Source organism: Panthera tigris, chromosome A3 (genome assembly GCF_018350195.1).
Source record: "Panthera tigris isolate Pti1 chromosome A3, P.tigris_Pti1_mat1.1, whole genome shotgun sequence".
Classification (NCBI taxonomy): domain Eukaryota; kingdom Metazoa; phylum Chordata; class Mammalia; order Carnivora; family Felidae; genus Panthera; species Panthera tigris.
In genome coordinates, this window is record NC_056662.1 from 119,408,944 (window position 1) to 119,432,568 (window position 23,625).

The 23,625-nt window shown below is 52.0% G+C and overlaps 1 protein-coding gene and 1 long non-coding RNA gene across 3 annotated transcripts in view; one reads left to right on the top strand and one right to left on the bottom strand.

The window, feature by feature from the left end:
• DNMT3A (DNA methyltransferase 3 alpha) overlaps positions 1 to 23,625 on the top strand; it is a 98,736-nt gene that overhangs the window by 56,514 nt on the left and 18,597 nt on the right. The window contains exons 5-6 of the mRNA XM_042982359.1: positions 4,701 to 4,744; positions 5,199 to 5,345. Coding sequence (XP_042838293.1) covers positions 4,701 to 4,744; positions 5,199 to 5,345 — 191 coding nt within the window. The remainder of the gene's footprint in view (positions 1 to 4,700; positions 4,745 to 5,198; positions 5,346 to 23,625) is intronic.
• On the bottom strand, positions 11,191 to 18,744 carry LOC102968291. 2 transcript variants are annotated; one of them, XR_006215969.1, is made up of 3 exons: positions 18,616 to 18,744; positions 12,749 to 12,851; positions 11,191 to 11,436 (listed from the first exon to the last, which is right to left on the bottom strand). It is a non-coding gene; the product is annotated as an uncharacterized LOC102968291 (long non-coding RNA). The 2 variants fall into 2 exon arrangements; XR_001511004.2 differs by lacking the exon at positions 18,616 to 18,744 and adding an exon at positions 13,536 to 14,013.

Here is a 23,625-nt window from a genome sequence, read left to right on the forward strand (position 1 = left end):
AAGAGACCAGGTGTTCCAGAGCAGAACCTGGGAGCCCATCAGCCCTGCCCACCAAATGTGCCACTTCCCGTGGGTACATCTTGGCTGACTCCCAGATTCCTGGGATCTCACCACGACTGGCACCAAGCTGCTGTGCAAGGTCAGGGCAGGTCCTTCCTGCCCAGTGGGGTGGAGCCAGAGCTCTAAAGCTGCTCTTAACCCTTAAGGGTTTGCTTTCAGTTTGGGATTTCCCTGTCTCCATTTCTGTTTGTTCTCAGGAGTTCCTTCTTGAGTCGGTCAATAGGCGTTTGTTAAACACCTATTTGGTGTGTGTGTGTGTGTGTGTCAGGATCTGGGGAAACCATCATGAACAAAAACCTGGTTCTTACCTTCAAGGACCTCACAGTCAGCTGGAGAGACAGACATGAAAGAGAAATTCACACTTAAAAGCTTGTGATTAGGGGCGCCTGGCTGGCTCAGTCAGTAGAGCATGCTGGAGTTCAAGCCCCACGTTGGGCATGGAGCCTACTTAAAATAAAAGTTTTTTTAAAGTTTAAAATAGAGAAAAGCTTGTGATTATACAGGGAGATATGTTCTCTAAGAGAAAATAAGCATGGTTCTGTAAGGAACGGTGACCAAGGAACCTCAGCCGGTCTGGCCTGTTACACAGAAGCTGAAGGATGAGTGGGGGCTCACCACGTGAGGGGTGGTGCAGGATGAGGGAAAAAAGGTACACAGGCTCCCAGGTAGGAGGGAGCAGGGCACCCAGAGACCTGATAGAAACCAGCAGGGCTGCAGTGGAGAGAGCAAGGGAGAAGGGTGTGAGATGAGAGCAGAGCAGACAGGGCCGGGGCAGGTCTTTGAGGACACCTTCGGGGCTGGGGAGGGGGAGGGGGGCGGTGACACGGTCTGCTTTGTGTTTTGAAAAAAAAATCACTTTGTGCTCTGGATCCTGGAATGGAACAGAGGGGTTGGGAAGCAGGGTTAGGACGCTGCTGCAGGCGTTGAGGGCGGGGGAAGGTGGCTGTGACGAGTGAGGTGGCAGCAGAGATGGAGAGAAACAGACAAGCCCCAGAACACCAGGGGAAAGGGGAGAGAGGGTGTCGAGGTGACTCCTGGGTTTGGGATCTTCACACATCAGGCGGACCTTCCTCAGAGTCTTAGTGCTGAGTGTGGCAAGCAAACACTCCCGGCCTCCCCGACCGCCCAGCTACGGCCTCAGAGCGCTCCTGTGTGCTGCAGCTATCCAGGAGGGGGAGATACTGGCCGCGCTCAGAGCTGGTAGGACCCCTGAAGGCCACTGTGCATTGCCCGGATGCTGAGACCCGTGAGGTGCTACCTGGAGGCATGGGCAGCGGTCTGCCAGGCCAGCAGTCAGCCACACAGAACACGTACTCAGCTGCTTAGTTCCAAGGAGGAAGGAGACTAAGGCCCCAGGGGAGGAAGTGAGTTAGCCATGGTCTCCTTTCTATTTCCCTCATTCCAGATCTCTTGGGGGGGGAGGGGCATCCATCCCCTCTGGAACCCCTTCCGTTAGCTCTTATACAGGAAAGACAGAAGACTTTAGGGCAGCGTTCTTGTGCACATAGGTGCCCCAGATCCTGATAGTACAGCCAGGAGAAAGAAGGAAGAACAGGGGAGATGATGAGTAATCAGGACAAGAGCCACCTGGATAGGCAGGTGGTGGCCTTGGGACCGCTCCTGCATTCCTAGCATTAATGCCGCCATGATTATAATAGAAACGACGGTAATATGGCTTTCTTTTACTGAGTATTGACTATGCGTTGAGTGTCCTATATCCTCATTACTCAAAGTGGCCCGTGGACCAGCTCTGTCACCGCGGAAGTTAGAAATGCAGAATCCTAGGCCCCACCCTAGACCTGTGGGATCAAAATCTACATTTCAAAGAGATCCTGATTTCGATGCATATTCAAGTTTAAGAAGCCCTGCTTTTTATGTATTCTCTTGTTTCATCTTTGTGATCACGTGAGGAAGACTCTTATTGTCCCCATTTTTCAGCTGGGGAGACTGAGAGTTCGGAAAGGTTAAGTTACTTACCCGAGACTGTACAACTAGTACAGGACCAGATCAGGGTCAGCACAAAGCCCCTCTCTGAACACTCACTATTGGGCTAGTGACTGCCCTCTGAGGCAAGCCTGGCCTTAGCCTTGTCATTGAGATTTGGGTTCCTTTTCAAGGGAATTTGGGGTGGCCCCCAGCTGGGTATAGGCTTAGACCGACAGGTAAGTGTTGGAAACATCCCGGCCTCTCCTGCCCCCAGGACCTAAGATACTCTAGGGTCATGTCTGAGTCTGCCAGGGCCACCCCGGGAGGCATGCAGCCACCTGGCCCGCCTGTGACCCTGGGTCTGGGCCAGGAGCAGATGGACCGCAGAGGGAGTGTTGAGAGAGCAGCTGACCCTCCTTGACTCAGGACAAGAGTGGCATTCTGAGACAGCCCAGTTTGTTGTTTTGCTGGGCCAGGCTGGAAAGTGTGTGTGTGATATCACTCAGTGGGCATGTGCAGAATCTGTCAGGGAGAAAATTCCAGAAAGAAGCCAGTTGGAAACTGCATGAGGAAAAGCAATTCTGTTTGGGGGAGCATGGGGGCCAGGGAATGGGGAAGGGGAGAACCTGAAGGTGGTACAGGGTAAAGTGAGCTGGCTTGGGGTTCAGGAGCCCCGATATCTGATTTCGGCCCTGGCAGTAAGTCACTCCACACCCACCCAGCCACCCACCCCCCAGCCTCAGTTTCCTCATTGGCAAAATCTAGGGACTGGACAGGTTCTCCAGCATCTCTACAGTCCCCTTCAGCCCTGATTTTCTTTCATTCTAATAAATGTATGATTCCCCATAATGAGATGCCATGGAGGGCCCCCCCATAGGAAAAGCTTGAAAGGTCCAAGGGACCCTGGGTCGTAGCCTGGTCCGAGGGCAGGCTCCCCCTTCTGGCAGCCCAAAGTCTTGCTGGGAGAACGTGCAGGTCTGAGAGGAGGGGGACCCCCGGGGGCGGGAGGGGCACCCTGCTCCAGGGAGAAAAGTCCGGGAGCTGGCCGTGCTGAGCGGAAGCTCAGAGGAAGAGACAGAAAGCCCCGGGTGAGACACACTTAAAAAGCCTGTCGTGTAAAGTGTTAGCTAGCACCCCCGTTCCCACTGCGCACACCCACGACAGACACTCCTGCTTCCTCCCACGCCCCCTCCCCCACCCAGGCAGCCAGCTCAGCACCGTCCCTGTCGCATGCCGGCACGTGGTGCGGTGCCCGCAGCCAGGGCCCTTGTGGGCGCTGCCCCTGCCTCCCCTCCCCTGGGCTCTGGGGGCGCTGTAACCCCGGACTGCCCCTGCCCCAGGGGCACACACAAAGAGCCCCAGGTCTTCTCTAGCGAGAGAGAGGGAAAGAAACTTCCTCTCCGGGGGCCGAAGAGGCCTTCAATGCTGTGTCTGGTTTCCGCTTCAGAGCCAGGAGATGAAGTAGGGGCTGTTTTTTCCGTTTTGGGCTCCCCCACCCCAACTACCGTGAACCAGCCTTAGTGACCTTCCTGCTTTGGGCCCAAGCTCAGTACTCTTGGCTTCAGAGAACCGAGTCCAGGGGCCCAGGTGAGAAGGGGCTCACTTGCCCACCCCCACCTGCAGGAAGCTCTGGAAGGCATAATTAACCCAACCCCGCTGCCAGACTGCCAGGTGTGTGCGGGGCCTGGGAAGGGCATCTGGGTGAGGACCCCGAGAGGACCGGGATAGGAGCACAGGATATTCTGGAGGAGTGTGGCTGTCCTCCTGCTTGAGGCCCAGAGAGGGACAGGGAGAGGGTGAGACTCCCCTATAGACAGAACTTCTGGGGCTTCTGCTAGGGGGGTGGGGGGCTTCCAGGAAATGGCATCTGGGCCCAGTGAAGGAGCCACAGGGTAGAGGAGCAGGGAAATGCCTTGGGGACAGAGATCCAAATGAACGTTCATTGAACACCTACTATATGCCAAGCCCTGCCCCAGGCACTCAATGTTGCCAATCACCTAAAGATATTAGAACAGTTCTCTATCTTAATGCAGTGAGGAAACAGGCTAGGAGAGGTTACAGAGGTCACACAGAAACAGCCGGAATCCAAGTCTACTAGAATAGAGGCTTAGCTCAGGGACCTGAGAAGGGGGGTGGGGGGAGAATGGAGTACAGAGGCAGATATCGATAACAGAACCACAATATTGAGAATTGCAGAAGGACCTTAGAAATCATCTCCAGCATCATTATTTTCCAGATGAGGAAACCGAGTCTCAGAGACAAAGTTGCTTCACCAGAGTCTTGCTCCAGTGGCTCTGTACCCACTGCCCCCCAGGGTATCTTTGCCTGACTCCATACAGGGAAGAGAACAGCTCCCTTCCAGGGTAGGGGAGGCTGTCTGGCCCCTCCTCTGGGGGAGAGAGCTGTTTCTAGACGACCCCTTTTGTGTGCCCGAGACAGTGTCTGTGGGCCAGAAACAGTGGCCCTGGCTTTTCTATTGTTCCTTCAGATTTGGGCCTCCAACCCCACACCAGTCCCTTCTCTGCTCTAGGCCCTGCTCTGAGTCCTTGGGGCCAACACCGTGCCTAGCACGCGGTGGGCCAGCAGGTTTGACACACGAACAACTGAACGGCTGGAGGACCCTGTCTCTGTGGCAGGGACCCCAGGCACAAGGTGGGGCCTCTGAGCCACTCCTGTAACTCTGCGACAGTCCCTTTGTTCTTCCCTCTCCACAGGCAAAGAACAGAAGGAGACCAACATCGAATCCATGAAAATGGAGGCAAGTGTTTTCCCCAACCCCCAGGGGCTCTGTGGATCCTGGTTCTAGGAGAAGAAAGCCACCTCTCTGACCAACTGTGGCCAGTGTGTGTGAGGGGAATCCTGAGGTGGTCCTGCCCCCTTCTCTACCTGTCCCCCATGTTAGGAAGAAAGGAAATGGGTGCGGAGGTTAGCAGTCCCCCAGCGAGGCAGCCAGCTGGTCCCGCTCTGAGACCAAGCACCTCCCCTCGTGGTTCACGTCCACGTGCCCCGTTACCCCACGGCTCACTCCTCCAGCCCAAACAGGGGCTTGCCCAGCACTTGCAGGGTCGGCATCTCTGGCCAGGAGTCAGAGCTCCTGTGTTGTGTTCGAGGTGAGTGCCTCCTCAGTTTCCCCTTAGGAGGAAGAAACCTTGCAGTGGGACTGTCAGTGCCCATCTTAATGCCAGTCTGTCTCTGTCGTCTCTCTGTCCTAGGGCTCCCGGGGCCGGCTGCGGGGTGGCTTGGGCTGGGAGTCCAGCCTCCGCCAGCGGCCCATGCCGCGGCTCACCTTCCAGGCGGGGGACCCCTACTACATCAGCAAGCGCAAGCGGGACGAGTGGCTGGCACGCTGGAAAAGGGAGGTGAGGTGCCTTCTGGCCTGGGCCCCAGCCCGTCCCCCAGCATTGGAAAACCAGAAGTTAGCTTCAGCCGCCTTCCGGAGCTGTTGTCGGCCCCTGGCTGAGCCTCAGTTTCCCCTTCAGGTTAACCTCTTGCACTTACAGGGAACCGCTCAATTAGTAGGCAGTGACTGGTTTCTTTGTCCGTTCAACAAATGTTTCTTGATCGCTTACTGTGTACCAGGTAGTGTTCTAGGCTCTGTGCCTATATAATTCTTGGCCTCATGGAGCTGACATTCTGATGGAGGAGATAGAACAATAAAGACAGAAAAGTAAAGAAGGGGCTGAAGTAGAGGATAACAGAGGCCTGCTTTAGGTGGGGGTGGTCACGGGAGGCTTCTTGGAGGAGGTGGCATTTAAGTTGAGACCTAAAGGAAGAGGAGAGCTGGCTCTTATCGGGTCGCTCCTTGGTCTTTCAGTCTCCACTGCCTCAAAGCCTCTTGCTGCTAAATCCCTCTACTAGCTAGCTTCCACCCCTCACCCCACGACCCCCGCGGAAGGTGTCTGGTGAGGAGCGGAGTGGGGTAGTGTTCTAAGAAGAGGAAACACACAAGCAAGGCACTTTGTTTGGCAGAGTGAGAGACCAGTATGCCCAGTGTGAAACAAGCAAGGGAGGAAGTGGGACTGGACGAGGCTGGGAGGTCGGCAGGGGTCCAACCACATGGAGCTTTGCAGCTCCTGGCCAGAAGCTGGTATAGTTCTGAGGACATTGAAGGTTTCTATGCAGAGGAATGATCTGATGTGGATTAAAGGGGCAGCAGTGGACACATTGGGATGTATTTTGGAGATAGAATCAGTAGGGCTTGCTGATGGAGGGGAGAGGCAGGGGAGGGGAGGACATGGGGGGACTCCGGGACAACTCCCAGGGGTCTCACCTGAATACTAGTGATGGTTGGGCCATGTCCTCATATGGGGATGGCTAGCGGAGGGGCAGGTTTGAGACCGGCAGGAATTCTGACTTCAGTCTGAGATGTGGAGGTGCCTGGAGCCTGGGGGGCAGGGAGGTCTGGGCTCCAGATGCAAAGGTGAGAGGGCGTTAAGAGCAGAAGCTAGTGTTTAAGTCCAGGGAAGCTGATGAGCTCACCCAGGGACAGGGAGAGAGAAGAGACAAAGTCCCAGGATCGCAGCCACAAAACCCCACTATTTATGGGCCGTGTAGAGAGCAGGACTGGCAGGCTGCAGGGACTGACGAGGGGCTTGGGGGGTAGCCGAGGGGAGAAGAGCCATGACTCAGGAAGGAGAAGGCTTTCCCGAGAGTGTTTGCCTAGCCCTGTGGAAGGTGAATTCACTGAGACATGCTCATTGCATCTGACGCCCTGGAGTTGGCCAGCAACTTTTCTAAGAGCAGCTTCCGTGGCGGGTGGAAGCCAGCCCATGGAAGGCTGCAGCCGAGAGAGGAGCTAAGGAGACTGCAAGACCAGGGAGGCCCCAGGCTATGAAGCCTGATTTGTGGGGCTGCTCTCCTTCCTGTCTGATTAGTAGAGAGAAGGCGGTTGACCTCTGGCACCAGGATTGGAGCAGAAATGCCTTGAATTGCCACCATCTGGGACGTGGCCTACAAAGAAAGGCCTTATCCCGTTTTACATTGTGTGAGAGCTTGCTCTAGAAGAGGTTCAGAACAGGTAGGGGTTTGGCTACTTGATTGTTTCCAGTTCCTTCGGGATCCAGGAAGGCAGAAATTTCTCTCCGGGAAGAGCCTGGAAAAGGGGCAGCCTGTCTGAGGTCTGGGAGAGGAGAGAAGCACTTGACCCTGAGCACGCAGTGTGGTCTTTGGACTGGAAATTTCAGGAACTTGGGCTGTTTTTGCCATCTGGTCAGGTGCCCACCAATCAGTTCCCAGGGGCCAGCAGAGGGGGGCTTTGCTTTTTTCTGCTCTCCCTTAGCCCTCGGGCCAGAAGCTGGGACACGATGACTTTTAGGCCTGGTAAATTTATAAACTCTGTGGTCCTCAAACTGTGCTCCCTTGAAGAAGCAGTATGGGGGCCTGCCCTCAGTTGCAATAGAAAAGCGGATCTTTTCTCAACTTGCAGGAAACATCAAGATAATAGGTGTATTTTCTCCTAATTTTAAGTGTTCCACTAAAATTTCAAGACTTTATCATGGATGTCTTGTAGCATACGCAGAAGCAGAGAGAGTGATGTGCCGAACCCCCATGTACCTATCACCCAGCTTCAACCATCATCAAAAGCTTTTCTAGTAAATCTTAAACCTTTGGCCTCTGCTTCCCCACCCCCAGCCAACAAAGGCAACCAATGAGCATTTACAGAAACACGTACAAAGTTGAATTAATTTAAAATGTTTGAGGTATGTGCCCCAAAAGTATATCCGTTGGGCTCCTGGCTGGCTCAGTTAATAGCATACCTGACTCCTGATCTTGGGGTCTTGAGTTCAAGCTCTACATGGGGCATAGAACTTAGTAAAAAAAAAAAAAAGAAGTTAAAAAAATGTATTTCTTCTGCCAGTAGAACTGTTCCTCATTCATATTCTATAACTAAAGATGTCATAAAGCCTTCCGTGATTTCCAGTACAGGTGTTAGAACTGCTGATCTCCTCATTCTCAAACTAGGGGGTTGAGGCCGCACTTAAGCGCTGGCTACAAGCTCAGGCCCCCTTCGGGCTTCCTACTGCCCGCTGAGGCCTGGCCACAGCACCACCCCTGCCCCCCTTGGGCTCGGCCAGGGAGCTAGGAGAGAGCTAGCTGCGGGCAATAAGAATGTTGGGGAAACACAGGTAGCTCTCAAGAGTGCCAGGTTCCCCTCAGACTAAAGGGTAGTAACTGTCACCAGCAGGCCTGTCTTCCGAGTGGCTTCCCAGGGGTAAAGAAACCCTTCCTCCTCTTGCGGCCTCATCCTCGTTCTCTGGCGTCCGAGCCTTTCTTCCGACACTGCCTCACTAGGCCTTCCTGACCTTGGCCCTGGGATCCTTCCCCGTTTCCTCCAATGGCATCTGCTTGACATTCTCCTCTGTCCCTTAACTATGGCATCCCCAGGTCTCTGCCCGCCCCCGCCTCCTGCCAGTTTTGATCCACTTACCCCTTATGTGCTCTCCTAGATCCTACTAGGTGCCCTCCTAAAACCACAGTTCCAGCTGTTTCCCAGGCAGTGTCACTTGAAGGCCCAGCCGGCTCTTCCTAACCTCAGAAGGTGACACCTGCTCTTTAAAACTTCCCGCAGGGCACCATTTTTGAGCTACGAGAACCCTCCATGTCTCAGCACTGTATGAGATATTGAGGGTACCAGAAGCCTAGAAGATTCCTAGTTACCCCAAGATAGGACAAGGGTTTAGGGCACCTCGGGAAGAGCATCACCCAAAGGGCTTAGGGCGGTTCTGCCTGGATCATCCATGCATCAGCAAGAGGTGGCTTTTGGCTTCTAAAGAATGGACTAGAATTTAGGGAAGGGGAAAAAGGGCATTGCAGAAGGAGGGATACGGCATATGCAGAGGTTCTGAGGCACCAGGCAACATGGCCTTTTCAGGATCAGGAATGGAAGTTGGTGAAGAAACACAGGATGTAGGGCTTGAGGACTGTGTGTCTTGTTTTGGGGCTCCCACCAGACCCCAGTCTGCACCTGCTCCTTCGCTGGTCCACATGCCCCAACCTGTGGGGCCTGCTTCCTTCAAAATCCTCCTCTGTCAATCCCGTTACTGACTGAGGTTTACTCTTTCCTTTTCCATCTGAGATTACCTACCTCCCCAGGCTTTCCTCTACCTCCAATTTTTTTTTTTTTTTTTAAAGAAGGCTTAGAATATCACAAAATGAAAGAAATTTAAAATAAGCGGGTGAGAAAAATGAGACATGTGCTCCTTCCCTGAGACTGAGGTGGGAATTCTGGCTGAAGGTGGGAAGCTGTCATTTTCTGTCTGTCCTATCACATAGTCACTTCCTTACTAATCCTTTCAAGGGTTAAGCTCCCCTTGAATCCTGACTGGGCCCTGCTATACAACATACAATGGCTCCCCATTGTCTCCCTCATCTGTGCTAGAAATGCCCTGGCTGTTTCTCAAGGCATCATCTCTCACTGGGACCTCACAATCACCCCACCCCGTTTCACTGCCACTCTCTAAGAGGAAGGCCCTCTAAGAAGGACCAGTCCCCCTTTAGATTTGCTGTGCCCCTTCTTTCTTCCCTTTGTCCCTGCTGTGCTTTCCTTTATATGCTCTGCAGGACTGAGTCCACAAGGCTCTCTAGGATTTCTCCAGTTCACACTGACCTCCTCCCTTCTCTGCACCCCATTGCCCTTACTGCTAATGTTTTTGGATGAAGCACTCAGTTATATTTTGTAGGGTACTTTTCACTATTTCTCGTGTGTTAATCCTGTCTTCCCCCATCATGCCCAGCCTGATATTGGATAAGAATAGGCTCAATATATACCTGCTGGTTGGCCAAGCAGTTGAGACATTGGTGAATGTGGGACACCTCAGGGAGCTCAGGCCCTTGGATTTCTGCCTTGAGGCCCCAAGCCCTTGGTTTCCATATGGTTTCTCGGAGGTGCTGACAGGTGTACCTGGAGAACAGCATGGGGCAGGAGGACCCGTGTGATTAGACTCCCACGGGTAAGGTGGTGCCCTGATTCTTCTGCACTCCATGCTCCCGCTATTTCTGCCGGGCCTCCGCTGTGCTGGAGCCGATGAGAACCTTCCCTGCCCTGGCGGAGCTGGCCCAGGCCCTGGCAGCAGGGAGGGCAGAGGTGAGGCATTCCTCCTCCCAGAGGAGGGCAAGTCCTAGCTCCTCTTTCTAATGATTAACAGAACACAGTGACCCAGGGGAGTATGGTGGGTTTAGGAAGGTCTTCGCACATGTGTCACTTCATCGGATGTCACCACTGTGAGGCAGAAGAGGTGCAGAGGGCTGCTCAAGCAGCGGGGACGGTCGTCTGGCCAGAGGGGCCGAGGACTCCCACGGTTCCAGTTTGTGTGGTTTCAGGACTCCCTTGTAGCTGCGTGATGAAGAGTAATCTCTTCACCCCGGCCTGATTCTAAATTATGTCAAGGCAAGGACACCATGTCCTGCTGATCTAGGATCTGGTCTCTTTCCTGGCTCCCATCCTGAAGGGAGGGACTCATGCACCTTTACACTTACTAGATGCTTAATACATATTCAATAGTGATGATAACAAATAATCTGTGGTTCACATAGAGACCTCCCCTCTCCCGCCTATATCAGGCAGTTCCCCATCCCCTCCCCCTGGGCCCTCCAACAGGTGGCAAAGCTTTTATGTTCCTGAAGGGAAGGGTGCCTTTGGAGGGGACTTCAAATGCCGCCTGGCCACTTACAGGATGTGGGACCTTAGGCATCACTTTTAACCTCACCAGGCTGAGAGCCCTTGGTTGTAGCTGGCCTTGGATGTGCCCCGAGCTCCCGGGTGTATCTCGTATGCACGAGAGCGGCTCTTGCCCGGCTTGCTTTCCGCCTCTCCCCAACCCGAGCTGGGTAGATGCAGGCAGTCTGGGCACCTCTGTCCCCAGGGGTGGCACTCAGGGGAGACTGGGGAAAGGTTTGCTGAATGAGTCAATAATTGTAATCTCAGAACTGGTGTGGGTTAATAAAATAATCCTTAACATTTAAAGCTCCTAGGGCAGGGGTAGCGTATAACAGGAGCTTGGTACTTTTCTAAATGATTTTAAATGACATAAGTATTACACAAATGCATTCTTGTCGTGAAAAACTCATCCCTCCCCCGTGATTCTAATTCCTCCAGCAGAGGTGCTTGGTGTTGTGAGTTTGGTGTATATACGACATGATTTTTTCTATCCATCTCTGTGTGTATAAATATATAATTTTACTTCACAGTTGCTTTTGTTTCTCTTCCTTTTTTACATAAATGGAACCACATTGTAGTTTTGTTTTACAGCTTGGTTTTTCACTTACAATAAGTCTCAACAATCTCGCCACGTAATCACTGTTCTATCCCAGCATATGGATTGCCACGATTTTACTCAACCGTTCTCTGAGTGGCGGGCATTTGTGTTGTTTATAGTAGTTTACTACATACGCGTTGCAGCAGCGAACATCCTTGGTCATGCCTCTTTGTGCATCTGTGTTCCTCTAAGACACCTAGAAAGAGGAATGCTAGGTCAAAGGGAATGTGTGTTTTGCATTTTATCGAACCTGCCAAGTTGCCTTCCAAAAAGGGCAGTGCCATTTGTGTGCCCATAAACAGGGTATGAGAAGATTTCCACCTTTGCCAACATCAATATTTTGCTAATCTAATGGGTGGGGAAAAAAAACGGTATCTTGTTATGATTTTAATTGGCATTTCCCAGATAATAAGTGAGGCTGGACTTCTTTTCATATGGTTATTGGCCATTTGTGCTGCTGCTTCTGTTGAGCTGAGCAAATGTTGCTTCCTCTTGCTTTATAACCCTGCAGTCTCAACAGACTGTGCTTCCTGTCCGTCCTGGGAAGAAACAGTCTGTGAATGTCGAGAGGGTCATCTCCTGCTGTGCTATATTCCATTTAATAAGCAATCACTAAGCGCCTACTAAGTAGGGGGCCATTGTGCTTGGGGCTTTAGGAATAAGGAGATGAATTAGGTGTGATTCCCCTGGGCTCTAGCACTGGAGACTTGAGAAATGGCTACGCTAGTAGACCATTAAGGACTAAAATCAAATTATTAGCAAACTACGCGGATAGCAGTTTTAGGGTATTCTGACCGGCAGGCATCCCTCTCTTATCCACCATACGTAAATTCATGACAACCTGAACTTTTGCAGGATGGCCTCAAAAATAACATCTCCTTCAAGGAGGTGATGCCATTTGGGGCAAGCATGACAAGTATGTACTTTACCAAAAGGCTGAACAGGTTTTTAAAGGTATTCCTGTGACAGCCTATAATCAGAGTGACTTCCAGGGCTGGCTGTGAAATTGTCATCATCTTAGAGGCTCCCACTGTCTCCTGAGGGGATGGGCTGTTTGCACACTGGAGTGTTCACTTTATCAGGGGGCACAGAGAATAGCTCTTAGAACAACCCTCACTTTTTAGTGATGAGGAAACAAATGGCGGCGGGTGGGGGGGTGGGCGTGGTGGTGGTGGTTGTGGGCGGGGTCTAGCGGCTGGCCGAGGCCGCGGAACTAGGCAAGAGGGGTTGGACTGTACTGAGCACCTACTTTGTACCAGGCACTGTGCCAGGAGCATTCACTTTCACCATAGAACTAAGATATGGTATGTTCCAGTGGCCCAGCTTAGGTCACGAATCCAAACCTAAGTTTATGCACTTAGGGGAACCACAGGTCAAACTTAACATACACCAATCACAATCGTCCAGCTCAGCTTTCGTTGGCTCACCTTACCCTAGAAAATAGGACCTGCTAGCCTTATAAGGAAATTCCGCACTTCCTAGCCAATCATGCCTTGTTTCCGTGTTACCTCTTCTAAGAGTCTATCAAAGTCGCCTCCTGCCAGAATCCCTCGGGAAGAGTACTCCATTGCTTGTTAGGCACTGTACTCTCCGATCCTTGGATTCTTCTCCCTGGAATAAAGGACATCAAACGCATTACTGAATTGTATTGTTTTTGTCATTTGACAGATATATTATCTGCAGTTACTATAAGAACTATCTTTATCCCTATCTTACTCCTAGGAAACTAAGATTCCCCTAGATAAGGAGGTGAGAACCACACGGATATGCTTGTAGAGTGTTCCCAGGGGGCAAAACCCATCCCATGCTGCTTCTGTTTTGCGCCCAAATGACTCACCTAGAACAGAATCTTCCTGGTTTGCTGATGGCTTCTCCTTAAAGTATGGGGTTAAAAGAGAGGGATAGTGGGGGCGCCTTAGTGGCTCAGTTGGTTAAAAGTCTGACTTCTGCTCAGGCCATGATCTCAAAGTTTGTGAGTTCCAGCCCTGCGTTGGGCTCTGTGCTGGCAGGGCGGAGCCTGCTTGGGATACTCTCTCTCTCCCTCTCTCTCTGCCCCTCCCCCACTTGTTCTGTCTCTCTCTCCCTCTCTCAAAACAATAAGCTTTAAAAAAAAGAAAAAAGGAAAAGAATCATACCACATTTTAAAAAAAGAGATAGGATAGAGCTGGCCCAGCCCTACCCCCCACCCCCTGCCCCAGCTGCCGCCTCCACTCCCCACCTCCTGGGCTGCCTGAGCCAGGTTTGGGTCCTTTAGGCCCTCGGGACTGCCCCCGCCCCGCCCCCCGCTCCACTCACTTGGTCCTGAGCCCCTCCTTGAATCGCTGTTTTCTCATGAAGGTACCTTTGACATTGTGAGATTGGATTAAAACAGTGTTGGAACGAGATTCACGAGGCTTGGGATTCAGGAGGCTTGGTTTCCGGGCTCAGCCTCTGCCCCTGATCTATTTGAGAAGATCTTTCTCCTCTCTGCACTTCAGTTTCCTCATTTGTAACGTGACAGAAATAGACTCAGCTGACCCCAGAGATTCTAAAATTTTACAATTTGTGGGGACGAGGGCTCGAGTCATGACCTGTAGCACCTTTGTCTCCTGTACTACCTTGTACATGAATTCGAAATTAAATATCTGAGCGCATTCTCAGACCTTACATACATGCCTCTTCTAGAAACACATATATAAAGTATCCCGACAAGGATTCTTAATAAAGACTTTTGTAATATTTACGTGTTTGGTGCTGGAACCTAGTTTTCCTTTCCTCTTCACTACTCTTGACTTGGTGCTCATCTTCAGACACTAGGCCCAGGCTAGGGAGAGGCTTGAGTTCATACAAAAAAGGCCATGTTGCAAAGTACACCCCTCCACCCCCGCCAGGTGACACATCTTCCTAGGGCATTTCCTTAGCTTGGGAATTCACATTCCAGCTTCTGGCTTTGGTGGCCCTCTACCTAGATCTGCCCAGTATTGCTAGTTTTCTTTTTATTAATCACTGATTCATTCATTCATTCATTCATTCATTCATTCATTCATTCAAAGAACCGTGGAACCTTATCTGAGCTTTAAGATAACACCACATGTGTCTGCGGATCTACTGCATTCCGACATTTTCTAGACACTACGGAAACAAATTGGAAGGAAAGTCAGAATCCCGGCCTGGGATGCCTCCTTCCCCTGGGAGACGTAGGCAGGTAGGTGAGTACCTTGTGCAACCCGGTACGGCCATTTTAGGACTAGGAGCAAACAGGCCATGGGAGCACTAACTAGCCTGAGGACCTCGGGGAAGGCTTGCCAAAGAAGGGACAGCACGCAGCCCTCCCCCTGGAACCAGCCGTCTGCCTGACAGGGATGGCAGGGGAAGGGCGTTGAGTGGGATCTTAAGGTAGGTGCCGAGAAATCCTCCGGGAGTTTGGGGTCTGGAGCACCTCCAGATGGCTTGCATATTTAGTCCCAACTTTGAGAAGCGTTCTTATAGCACCTTCTATGGGGCAGACAAAGGAGAAGATATAACAGTGACGTTCTCTCTGCTTTGCTTTAAAGACCAGACCATTTGTCCTGGAGACCCCAGGGATGTTGAAGCACGGGGTGGCCAGCTGGACTGTGTGACCCTATTAAGGAGCCAATAACTCTAGATGAAAGAGTTAATGGACTTGAATTCAGTTCTTACCAAACACACACAGCACTGTGCTGGTGCTGGAGGAGACGCATGGGCACAGCTCCCGTCCCAGGGACATGTGGCTAGTGGAGAAGGCTGGAGCGTTCACTGTGAACCTCGGTGTCGGGTAGAGCGTGGGGCTTGTTCTGTGCTCCCGGTACCAAGAGTCTGGTGAGCACAGTGGAGGGCAAGGGCACTTTTCCAGGGAATTTCCAGGAAGCTTCCTGGTGGAGGCCTCCTTTGGGAATTCTAGTAGGGATAAATGAGGAAAGAACCACCGAGGGGGCAAAGAGAAGAGCCCTGAAGCTTCTGGGTTGTTCAGGGAACAGCGAGAGATCTGGTAACTAGGGTGTGAGAGTCGGGGAGGAAGCGTTAGGAGAGAGAAGACTACAAAGGAAGATGGTCAGATCCGCAAAGGCCTTCCTGTCACGGTCAGGAACTGCTTCATTGTGCAGCAGAGAGCAGGAGTGTGAGAGAGGTGGCCGTGGCTTTTAGGAAGGTAACCCTGGCAGCATGGCAAGGGAGTCCAGAGCAGAGAAGTCGAGAAGCAGGACAAGTTACGAGGGCATTCGGCTGGGCTTTGACTGAGGGTCCAGGTAACAAGAGGCGGACACGAGAGACTTGATAGAATTGTCTCCAGTCGGAGGACAGGGAGAAACTGGCCTCGTATTTAGGGGCTGGGGGTGGTGGTCATTATCTGAGCTAGAGAATCTTGGAGGAAGAGCGGGTTTGGGACTGGAAGGTGGTCTGGGCTTTTGATTTTCTTAAGGATGTATTGTGATGAGCAGGAGCTTTTAATTTTAGTCAAGTCCAATTTATCCTTTTCTTCCCCCCATTTTATTGGTTAGCATGTGTGTGTATCTCTAAGAATTCTCTGCCCACCCCAAGGTCATGAAAATATGTTCCCTTAGGAGAGGGGTGAGTTCGGTGTTGGACAAGCTGGTTTTGAGAAGCCGGCAGGGTGGCTGTGCGCTGGGAGAGGTGTAGCAGGCAGCTCTGAAGGTGGGTCCGGAACCAGACTCTGGAATCACTGCTGTGGAGGGCACGTGCACAGAGCTGGAAGGGAAGAGCCGGAAGCAGGGAGAGCAGCCTGTTGGAGACCAGGATAAGGAGGGGCAGGGACTTGGAGCTTCTGGGAACAGCTGGTGCCCAGGACTACTACGAGGGCTTCGGAATCCGAAGGAGTTCTGGAGCGCATTAAAGAACCAAGAAAGCCCCCTCTTTCACCAGGCTGTGGAGCCCTTTCTAATCTCTGTGAAGCATCTGGCCATCCTGGTCCTCCACCTCTCAGTTTATACTCTCCCACGACAAACATGTCGTGTGTGTGTGTGTGTGTGTGTGTGTGTGTGTGTGTGTGTGTGTGATTTTACCAGTTTTCAGATCTGCCATTTTTTAATTACAACTCCTTATAGATGCCTTATGACTCTTCCCCTATTCCTCCTTAGTCTGTAAATGGTGAGCAGTATACATATTTAATTTTTCATTTCCAACTCGGAGGAATTAAACACCAATAGGGATGAAAGAGCTTAGTCTCCTGTATATTTGAATCTAGATGCTGTTTCAAGGGCAACTCTATGGGGCAAACAAAAACCAAAAACTGAGTTGGGCTTGCTTTATACATAACAAAGATGCCGTCGGCATTCAGCGTGTCTTAGAGGGCGGGTTGCTGTGATACTACGTCAGAATCATGTGGGCTGTGCATTCAAAAAAGGCATGTTCCCAGGCCCCATTCAGAACCCAAGGAGGCACAATCTCTAGGGCGGTTCCTGAGAAAGCTGGTTTTCTAGCCAGGTCCCCAGATGATTCTGTGGCTTATGAAAGCTTGAGAACCACCAAGCTTTGGATGATTCCAAGTAAAGCAAATCTGGCACAGAAGAGATCCCCCAAAAGGTGCATTTGTCATTTCACCTACCGCCCTATCAACCGCATGGGGTGGGGGGCGCTCTGTGCACATTAGGATCACCTGGGAGTCTTGTTTTGTTTTAACCACCACCGCCTGGGCCCCTCCTCTGGATTTATTACATTTGGAATTTAGCGATGGGCCCTGGCCCACATTGCTGCTAACGCTCTCCCAGGTGATTCTAATGTACAGCTGTTGCGTGAGACTCTCTGATCTTGGAATACTGAACTAGGAAAGAAGTTCGGGCTCTAAGGCAGGCAGAGCTAGGGAACCGTTTCCAAACATGGGTGGGGCGGGGGGAGAAGACCGGAAAGGACTTGGTACAGGAATTCAAATTTTCCCTTTGGGATGGAGATGGTAGGCGTTCCTGCTGTTTCCAGCTGTAGTTTACTGCAATGCCTGTCTGCCGGGCTCCTCCTGGGTCTTCTCTTTGGACTCTGAAACTTGAGAGGGTCTGCATGCCTGAATCTGAATGGTGGTCCCTGAGCCCCTCCCTTTGACCCCCAGAGCCTGGAGAAGGGGTGGGGGAGGGGAGGGGAGGGGAGGGGAGAGCAGCGCAGCCCTGGCTGTTAGGGTTTACCAGGTTCCTTTTGACCCATCTGTCCCAGGTATAAAATTAACACTTCTCTCTAGGGTCGGGTTTCTAAAGCAAAGTGAACATCGACAAGTCCTCAAGCAAACCTGTCATAGGGTTCTTTCCACCTCTCAAAATGTTGCACCCTCGTGACTTCCTTTTTTTTTTTTTTTTAAGTTTATTTTGAGAGAGAGGGTGTGCGCGAGAGCACGAGCAGGGAAGGGGCAGTGAGAGAAAGAGAAAATCCCAGGCAGGCTGTACAGTGTCAGCACAGTGCCAGATGTGGGGCTTGAACTCATGAACCATGAGATCATGACCTGAGTCAAAACCAAGAGCGGACACTTAACCGACTGAGCCACCCAGGCGCCCCCCTCCTGACTTCCTTCGATCTTACCTGTACTCGTCAGCAGATATTTGTGGTCCTGTCAGACTGATTAGGAAATCAGGGTCCAAAGAGGCTAGGCACTTATTAAAGGTCTTGGCATCAGCTATGATCCCCTGCTCAGTCTGAGACCTCACATCCCACTCTTTGATGTTGCCGTGGTAAGGTATGGGGACCAGCAGCACTGCCACCTGCACCCCTGCTCCCTGCCCGGACCCGCACTCCACTCACTCACAGGTGGAGCCCTGCACACCCAACAGCTCCGGGCTAGGGGCCGGGGAACTGATTCGCAGCGGGGAGCTGGCTTTGTGGGGGAAGCCTTCCCCTTATGGAGCAGACCTGGAGCGGTAGGGAAGGAGAAGGCAGATGGGTGCAGTGAGGAAGGAGGTAGCAGCTGAAGCTCCAGAAGCCTCAGGGCTGCTCTGGCGAGTTGGGGCTCCCAGGCACACAGCATTAGGGGGGGCGTAGCAGTGACTGCAGAGATTGAGGGGGCTGGGGAGGAGGGGAGGCTGCCTGGGAATGTGGCAGGAAGAGATGAAGTGAGGGGTCGGCCAGGAGGTGCCTCCCAGGCTCAGAAGAATGCATCTGAGTGCATGGATGGCACGCAGGTGGGGGGGAGCTGGGACTCCTTCTCCCTCATAGATAGGCAGGCGCCATGCCTGTGCCTCACACCCCTGCCCCTCTATCTGCCGGGGAGTCGATACAACTGCAGACACCCCTAAAGATCTGGCCGCTCCTGTCTGAGAAAGCTGGGAGGCTGTGCCCACTCCTGGCATACCCTCTGTCATCCTCCCGTTGCTGCCTTTACTGATTTCCGTCTCCTCTGACTTCCCTCAGCACATGGAGACAGCATCCCTACCACATAATTTACCAGCTAATTGCATGCTGTCTTGCATGAGGGCTGTGGTTCCATGTGCGGTGGGTCTTGGGCACACAATTAGGCTGAGTAACAGAAGGGCGGAGGCCCGTCTCCCCCACCTCCGCAGTGTCCTCCCCCGGCCCAGCTACTGCAGGTGCTCAGAACTCCCGTGCTCCCGGATTCCGGTGTCTGGGTGTGTTCCAGGCGGGCTCCGAGGTCGGCTCCGGAGTACAGCCCGGCCTCCCTGTGGGTTCTTGGACCGGCGAGGGGGATGGGGCGCCCCTGCCCCTCCGGCATTTGCCTGAATACTGCTGCACCTCTCCTGGGCCCAAGTTTGGGAGGATGGCACAGAGCCCAACCAGGCCAGCGCACTGCAGGTTGCCATGGCGACCCTTTTGGTCTCCTTCCGAAGGAGGATAGTTTCTTTCGGCGCAGATCATCTGCCTGGGCCGCCACCCTTCTGTACACTCTGGGAACCAGACGGCCCAACCCCACTACCTCTGCCTTGTGCCACAGGGGATAGCTTGTCGAGAGAGGCTCGGTCCTAAATCACAATCCAGTATCGGACAATTGCATGTTCTGGCTTGAAGGGGAGGAGAGAAAGGCCCAGGACACACGGCCTCCCTGAGGCCTCTCCTCCGACGCTTGCACTGAGGGAGCTTCCCTCCGAATCTCCTTCCACCTACCCCTCCTGCTCCAGACCGCTTCCTCTCCCGGTACTGGCTCTGACCCTTTGGGTGGGCTCAGTTCCTGCAGGTTTCGGTTTCCTCGTTTGTAACAAGGACAGCCAGGGCCTTTAGTGGTTTCCACACCTGGCGAGAATCAGAATTACCTAGGGAGGTTTTAGCAGATTCCTGGGCCCTGCCCCAACCTGCTGATCTCCACAAGAGGGCCCAAGAATCTGTATTTTTAAAAACCTTGGGTGATCCTAATACAATTAAACCCAACCGATTTGGGGATTCTCCTAGCAAGATGATCTGTGGGGCTCTTGTGGGAAGAAAAGGAAGGCCTGCCCAGTGCTGAGGACTGACTGGCCTTTCTGGGTTCCCAGGAGCTTCTGAAGAGCCCCTTGCAGGTTACTCTTGTCAGGAAGCGGGTGTTTCCTGGTCATGCTGGCTAAGCCAAGACCAGGCCCCCACCTTTCCCCCACAGGAGAAGCCCGGGGAGAGAGAATGACAGGAAAGGGGGGGGGGTGTTGCCATAACAACCAGCTCTAGGCAGAGGCCTCCCTTCCAGGGGCTGGTACTTCACCCCAGTAATGGTGGTTTCCATGGAGATGGGTTACTGAGGGACAGGGGGAGCATTTGCCCCACTTAGAGCATTAGTCAGGAGCTGCCAGGAGGCTGAACATCTCTAGGTGGGAGCCTTGGACCCCTGTCAACTTCAAGCCCCCCCCCCCCCCACCTCCCGCAACTATGGCCTCTGCTCTCCAGGTGCTGGTCTGACACTCTCCCTGCTTAGTTGCTCTCTCTGTGACTGGTCTCCCTAGCAACAAGTCCTGCTAACTCCTTGCTGTTGGCTCCGTGGCTATTTTTAGCTTCACTGCCAGCAGCCCAGTCCTGGTCATTTGCTTGCAACCTCCATATGGATTGCAGGGGAACAGGCAAACAAAGATTCCCGGCCTCTGGTTGGGGGGGGGCGGGGGCAGACCTGGACCTCTTAGCACCTATTAGAATTTTGCTATGGACAGAATCTGTCCCTAACTGGGAACTTTGGCAGTGGATTCTGGATGAGGCTCCTGAGACAATGTTGAATTCAGTTCAGCAAACACTATCTAAATCCTCTTCAATGTGCAAGAAGCTCGAGTCCACACTGCTTCCATATGAAGCTGAATAACGTCCAGTCTCTGCCCTCTAGGAATTTTTAATTTGTGGAGGAGAAAGATGAGTGAGTGCACGATCGCCTTAGTATGGGCAAATATTGGCAGGTGCTAAGAGGATTACAAGGTGCTATGGGAGCACCTCGGAGTGGGGGCAGGGCAGTTTTTCAGTAGGGAAAGGTAAGGGGGAGGGGCCAGAGTACCACTGTCCAACAGAACTTTATGCAATGATAAAAATGTTCTAAGATCTGTGCTGTCCAATATAATAGCCCCAGCCACAGGTGGCTCTTGGACACTTGGAATGTGACCAATGCAACTGAGGAAAATAACTTTTATTTTTATTTAATTTTTAATTTATTAAAAACATTGTTTTTGTTTATTTTTGAGAGAGAGAGAGAGACAGAGACAGAGACAGAGGGCGAGCAGGGGAGGGGCAGAGAGAGGCGGAGACACAGAATCCAAAGCAGGTTCCAGGCTCTGAGCTGTCAGCATAGAGCCCGACACACGGCTCAAACCCATGAACTGTGAGATCATGAGCTGAAGTCGGACGCTCAACCGCCTGAGCCACCGAGGTGCCCCTAATTTTAATTAATTTAAATAGCACATGCAGTGAGTGGCTACCCTATTGGACAGTTCAGGTCTAGAGAAACTTTGATGGTGGAGATAACTGATGAACTGGAAGGATAGATAGGATTTGGGCTGGTGGGAGTTGAAGGGGAGGAGCAAGGAACAGCATGAGCAAAGGCACAGAGGCAGGAAAGGGCATATTTCGGGAATAGCAAGTGGGTGGGCTGAGTGGGCTGCGTGACATAAGCGCTATACGGCTTGTGGGGGCCTTGAATGCCATGCAGAGGGTTGACTGTAATCAGCAGGTAGTCAGAGTCTAGTGCGTAGCACTGAGGCTTTTGAGCTACAGGTAGGAGAAGGGCAGGATCGGAACAGACATCCATTTTGATCTCTCGGCCTTTTGTGCGGACCAGGTCTCCTTGGGATGGCTGCGAGTGCTTTTGTGGCAGAGTATACACAGTGCTTCCTCAATATGTGGCTTTGCAGATGGCTTCATAGGGATGATGGCTTCTCTGGCTTTGAGTAAACGGACTTGTGGTTAAATGTCCTGTTTGATGGCAGCAACATGACCTCCCCCTGTCCTGCCGGCACCGGATTTCATGTCAGAGCGTACCGCAGAACACTGAACTTTGAGTTAAAACCAGCCCAGCAGGCCTGGCGTCCCCACCTTGACCCGTGGGAATTACTGCTCTTTACTGGTGGATCGTGGCCCTCGTGCCTCATCTCAGGTCTGGGAGCTGGAGAGTCAGGTTAATGGCACGTCTTGTGATCATGTTCTTCAGAAACACAGGAGAGCGACACATAGCAGAATGCTGAGATTTATAACAGGACGTGTCCTCGCCACACAGATCCTAGCACTTGTCCTGCTGTTTTCTGGCAACTTACTGGCATCGGAGTCGCTGGAAAATATAATTAAAATGAGAAGTTTGCTCGATGAGTGCAGGATCAGGGCGAAGAGTCAGGTGTCCTTAAGAGGTGTTTCATCAGGCCTGTTGAATCACTGCTTTCTGCCTGTCAAACAGGAAACGGCCCTCTCTTTCAAGTTACCCTCTCTTTTGGGCCATCCTGGATACTTCCTCTCCAACACTTCTTTTAGGCTCTTGACATCCACTAGATCTTTTCATCCAGCAGTTCCCCCTTTCAACATACTTTCTAACGTTTCCAAAAACCTGGCTTGTTTTATGTGACACTCGTATTTCAGGTTTATGATCTTTATTGCAATCAAAAGACCTATCTCAGGGCTCAGTTGGAAGAGCCTGCGACTGTTGATCTCAGGGTCATGAGTTCGAGCCCCACATTGGGTATAGAGATTACTTAAGTAAATAAACTTAAAAAAAAAAAAAAAAAAAGACCATCTCAGTAACCAGCCTGGGAAGGTTCCTTTGGAAGGTCAAGGACCTACATGACCTGAGGATCCTTGAAGGCTGCCCTGTTTTTTTCCTGCTAAAGTCACCTCGTGTCCTAGATTTGAGGCCTCTTCTGTTTTGGGGTACGTCTCTGCCCACTGAGCACCAAGAAGACATGAATCTCTGAGTGACGCATACATACAGAAGGGGGGAAACTTTCCTGTCCGCATAGCTACAAGAGGGGGACGGTGCTCTAGGTTGGTGAGGGGACAACTTTGAGTTGGGTCTTTCTTATGCTTAAGTTGGGAGCTGGGTGGAAGAGGTAAAGATTTGGGCTTAATTTTAAAGGATGAGAACAAGGAAGTTTGGCAGTTGGAGGGAAAGGCTACTTGATTAAGTGGGCCAAGAGAAAGTGAAACTGATGGTCCTTGTCCGAGGTGACACTTTGAATCCTGGCTGCATGCACCAGGGATCGTTACTACTGTCTGAAGAAGTCCCAAGGCCACAGTGTAGAGTCTAAAGTGTTTAACCTCGTATTAGTGGAAAAGGAGATGCCATGGATGAGATCTAGAGTTTTTTATTTTTATTTATTTTTTTTTAATGTTTATTTATTTTTGAGACAGAGAGAGACAGAGCATGAACGGGGGAGGAACAGAGAGAGAGAGGGAGACACAGAATCCGAATCAGGCTCCAGGCTCTGAGCTGTCAGCACAGAGCCCGACGCGGGGCTCGAACTCACGGACCACGAGATCACGACCTGAACCGAAGTCGGACGCTTAACCGACTGAGCCATCCAGGTGCCCCAAGATCTAGAGTTTTTTAAAAAAGAGCTGGCCAAACCAGATCAGAAATTTCATTTTGAGAGGAGGCCTGGGAGGGGAGGTCTAAAGTGGCCTGTTTACAGGCCCTGGATGCCCAGGAGGCATCAGAGAAGAAGCTCATCCAGAAAGGATTCCAGCAGGCAAGAAGCACAAATTCAGGACTTCTGGTCTCTGCTTGGGGATCGCCTGAAAAACTGTTCCACATCCCTCGACTGGGTTGAAAGATGGGTTGGAACAGAACAGCCTGACTCCTTCTCCTTGCTGTATGGATGGATTCTGAGTCTCAGTCAGGGTTGGGAGAGCGAAGTGTGAACTCCCCAAGTATTATTTGGAGAAAGCTCTCTGATTTGGAGTCTTCCTCCCTCTTCAGGGCTTGCTTGCTCTGATGGCCCTCAGAAGGGTGCCGAGCCCCAGGAGGGATGGTGGGCCGTCCTTCACAGCACATCTCTTAACCTCCTTATACCAGCAC